At 35.9% G+C, this 4,217-nt stretch overlaps 1 protein-coding gene across 3 annotated transcripts in view; it reads left to right on the top strand.

Moving 5' to 3' along the window:
• Positions 1–384: 384 nt before the first annotated feature.
• The window catches only part of LOC112503239 (protein timeless homolog), a 25,532-nt gene continuing 21,699 nt past the window's right edge, over positions 385–4,217 (top strand). For 2 of the 3 annotated variants that reach the window (XM_025107298.1, XM_025107300.1), the window contains exons 1-7: positions 385–699; positions 815–967; positions 1,475–1,634; positions 2,216–2,537; positions 3,305–3,442; positions 3,516–3,708; positions 3,820–3,950. In XM_025107298.1, the coding sequence (XP_024963066.1) occupies positions 603–699; positions 815–967; positions 1,475–1,634; positions 2,216–2,537; positions 3,305–3,442; positions 3,516–3,708; positions 3,820–3,950 (1,194 nt within the window). In that variant the 5' untranslated portion in view covers positions 385–602. The remainder of the gene's footprint in view (positions 700–814; positions 968–1,474; positions 1,635–2,215; positions 2,538–3,304; positions 3,443–3,515; positions 3,709–3,819; positions 3,951–4,217) is intronic. The other variant, XM_025107299.1, reaches the window with a different exon arrangement.

Below are 4,217 nucleotides of genomic sequence, written 5' to 3' on the forward strand. Positions count from 1 at the left end.
AAAAAGATCAGTCTCTGGTAAGTGAACCTGAATTGATTACTGTAGATTTTCGTTTTCAAGGTTTTGATTTTGGAAAATTTTGTGTAGAACCATGGAGAAGGGAGGAATCGTTTTAAACGATTGAAGGAAGATTTGTTGCTATCGTAATGAGGGTTAGAAAGAAGGTTAAAAAGGTTGTTTGGTTTTCAAACCTAATAAGTTGAATCTGATAAGTTAAAGGAGAACAACTTATCAAAAACTTTTTATTACCAACATAACATCAATATAAGCTATATTTTTACTATTCAAATACTAAAAACTATTTATAATCGATATCACATCACAATTAGCATAAACAATCCTAGACATCCCTTAAAAAGCATACCGTGCCACGTCGTACTTTGCACGCTCAAATCCGTCGTTCACCAAGCCTTTTCAAAGCGCGGGAAAAAGTGAAATGGGCGCGAAAGGCTCAAACCCTAACTAATGTAAATCGGATCTTAATTCACTCTCTTTTGGTTTCAATCATCTGAAAATCTATCACCGCTCTTCATTTATCATTGCTTGGTATCGTTTCTGAATAATTCTATCGATTCTTCTAGAAAAGCTAAAACTCCAACTTTATGGAAAATTTATCTTTGGTATGCGGTGGTCTTGGTATTATTGAAGAGGATGACGATGGCAATCAGATCGGGTACAGTACAGGAGAATACTGTTTAGGTACTTTATTCAGTGCAGCCACTCGATAAATTCCAATTTTACATTTATAAGTTCATGTGCATACAAAATGATCTTCTTAGTTTGATAATTTATCGGGTAATATATTGATGGACAGATAATTTGAAGGATTTGCTGAGATTTTTAAGGAGAGACGATCCAGAGACTCGGGAAGTGTTCAAACAAGTTTGTAAATGGAATATAGTGGGAAAAGACATATTACCCCTAATCCAACACTGTCAAAGTGATACTACCTTGGTGCTAAATGCCGGTAATTACTTATCTAAGTGTTGATTCTTAGTTTTGTTTCAAAAGAGGTCCCAAATTTGATCAGAGATTCAAAATTCATATCAAATACAAAATTGACGTGTATTCTCTCTGTTAAAAAATGACTTGGCACATAAAATACCTAAAATGCCATATAATAACACAAAATTGATAGATCGTGCTAACACAATCAATGTCATCTATATCAATTGATATATGCAAATTTTGTGTTGGAATTTTACTAAGAAAAGGAAACATCGTATTTTTGAAGAAACCTAAAACGGAAAATGATGCATTCTTGTGGAATGAAAGGAGTGCGTTTCTTGATTGTTTTAGCTTCTAAAGGCTATCATACCTATATTATTTCCAGCAAAATCAATCTCTCTAATCTCTTAAGTCATTTAAATTTCAAATATGGACTTCTTGGAACAGAGAGAATTTATTTTGTGACCTGTAAGAAAAACTTGTAGTTCACTTTAATGATCAGTTATTTTTTGCCCAAACTATGCAGTGAAGGTTTTGGTGTTTCTTACGATGCCAATTGAGCCAACATCTAAAGATATACCACAACAGATTGAATACCTTTGGGGTTTGAAGTCCTTAATCACATCCAGTCATGCTATCCCGGTGATAATTACCCTTTTTGAGAACCCACTTGAACATTTGCAAGGGTATGTCCAAGTTTGGAACATTTGCTGCTGACATTTTGTATGTGTTATGTGAATATGAAGTTTTGCTTTCCTGTCTGGAATTTTTGTGTTTGTGATGTAAGTATAACTAAACCGGGCCATTGCTTTATGTGTTTGTGGTGTTTCTTACGTTTGATGAGGTTTGAACCCTTGACCTTCTAGAAGGCTGGGATCTACCAGTGACCTGGGTACCACTAGGCCAATGACTCATTGGTTATGTGCATATGTCTCCAGGTTGTAGTAATATTACGATGCAAACGTAGTGCATCTGAGGAAATAATTTGGAATTTGGATCATAGACCTTATTTATGCAGCAAATTCTGTGTTAAGAACTTGCAGTAATAAACTTCTTACACATTATAGTTCAAAATTGATGGTAAATTTGTCCGTTATATTCTTAAGATGACAATGCTTCAAGTATGCTTGGATCAACATCTTTCTCAAAAATCATTTTCTTAGTTCATATTTCTGATTAGTGAATACTAACTAATATTGTTTTGGCTTTGTTGTGGCCATATTGGGTTATCTAATTATGTCTGTGGTAATTTTGATACTTCAAGCAGGGATCTATTTACAGAGGATGACTGGAAGTTGGTGCAGTTGGTAGTCACCTTATTTCACAACATTTTAGCTGTCCAAGACGTCTCAATGCAACAGAGAGTTGCTGGATCAGCCTCTGAATTTATCCTTATTAGAGATAGATTCTTAGAACTTCTGTTTGAGGAGAATGTGATGGACTTGATCTTAGTTTTGACACAGCATGTTGGTGGTTCATGTGGCATTTTTCGTCAGGATAACTTGCTTTTATTGGAGACCTTCTATTACATATATAAGGGTCAAGTTCCAGAGTTGATTGCAAGAGCTCATTTGGATGCCTCCACAAAGGTGGCTGTTTTTGTGTTTTGTCATTTAATCACCGTCAATACTTTATTGCACAAGGATCAAGTTTCTGAGTAACTAACAAGGTTACTTCCTTGTGATCGAAAGGTCATAGCTTTGAGTTATGGAAGCAAACTCTTGCAATATGCGAGGGAAAGGTTGCATCCTCACAAACCCGCTGTGTTTTGTGTTCACTGGAGTCTTGTTCTCTTTATCATAGCATTACATGGTAGTTCATTAATATTGACAGAATAAGTGGGGAATAAGAGAAGAAGTGCTCCTGTTCTTTTTTGCCCTTCTCAAATGTAGTGCAATGCAATATTTGGAATCCTATAGACCGGATATTTATGAATCCCATGCTGCGTTGAGCAGAGCTACTGCTAATAATAATAATAATATCAGAAATCTAAGTACTACTTAATTAATGTAGTTTTGGGGCCTAGTCCAATTGTATTTATGCTTTTAATTGAGAAATGTTTCAAGGGGCAAAAAAACAATCATAAGCAATTCTTTTGTGGCCAGGAGGTCATGTGTTCCTGGAACTGCCACGTCTCAAAATCCAAGTGAAAGGTCGAAACTTCCTTTGGAAACCCTTGCATAGTCGAGGTGACTAGGTGCACCTGGGTTGCAATTTTTTATTAGGAAATCTTTTAGCTTCTCTTTCTCATGGCAGTCAATGAGTCAGTCGCCAATAATTGCTTGCTAGCAGATGCACTCTTTCTTTTTTGTTGGTTTTCCAAATGAAATAGCAGCTTTACTGCATTGTTCATCAGGTGGAGGGAGATGCAGAAGCTACTGCCATTGATCTCAAGTCTCTTATGGAAGAGGAAAAAGCAAAAAGGAGGCAAACAATACTCTTTAATGTGGGTTCTCGGTCACAGTTCAGTGGATCCTTCACCCGGCTAACTATGGTACAAGGTTAATGTTGTTTTGTATCTATTGAGATCTTCATCACCTAACTTCATCAATTGGCCTTTTGAACAGGGTGGTTCCAAAGTTTTAGTTAAAGGAAATCCTTGTTCAGATTCTCATGATACATTACTCAAAGGTCATAAAAACCAGCATGGTTCATCCAAAAAGATGCTTTGGGACAGCGGAAGAATGCCAACAACAAACAAGAATATTCTTTGGTTACTCCATGATTTTACTAATCAGTTCCTGTCAGGAGGTTATAATGGTAATTATTGTATTTTAAATGGAAATATCTGTTTGTTTGTGGTTTTGGTGCTTCATTTGGTTGTCATTACATTGCTGGCCATATTTTCACTATGGACTGTACCTTCAACAGTGTTGATGCAATCAATCCGTGAGGATATTGAGAAAGAACGCCATGCTATTGAAACAAGCGATGTTGTTAGTTTCTTTCAGGTTGCTGAATTCGTTATGTCTTTCCAGCACCACAAGTTACTTAGTTCAAAGGTGAGATATTATATTGAACATGCCAATATTCTGCAATTGTTGCAAGTCCTAACACATACTTTCTACTTTTACCGGTGAACACCAGATGTTTTTTTTGTTTGTATGGATTTTGATGTAAACTGATAACAATTGTCGGTTGTTTATTGCAATCAAAACATAAAATGGAATATTCCAGACTTTCGAGAGGTCTGGTTCTCTCCCAAAGAGTTTACACTCACTTTGAAAAATACAAAAAACAAAATATCTCAACCACTAACAACTCAGCTC

The sequence above is a fragment of the Cynara cardunculus genome, unplaced genomic scaffold (assembly GCF_001531365.2).
Source record: "Cynara cardunculus var. scolymus isolate 2C unplaced genomic scaffold, CcrdV1 Un_Scaffold_2731, whole genome shotgun sequence".
NCBI classification, from domain to species: domain Eukaryota; kingdom Viridiplantae; phylum Streptophyta; class Magnoliopsida; order Asterales; family Asteraceae; genus Cynara; species Cynara cardunculus.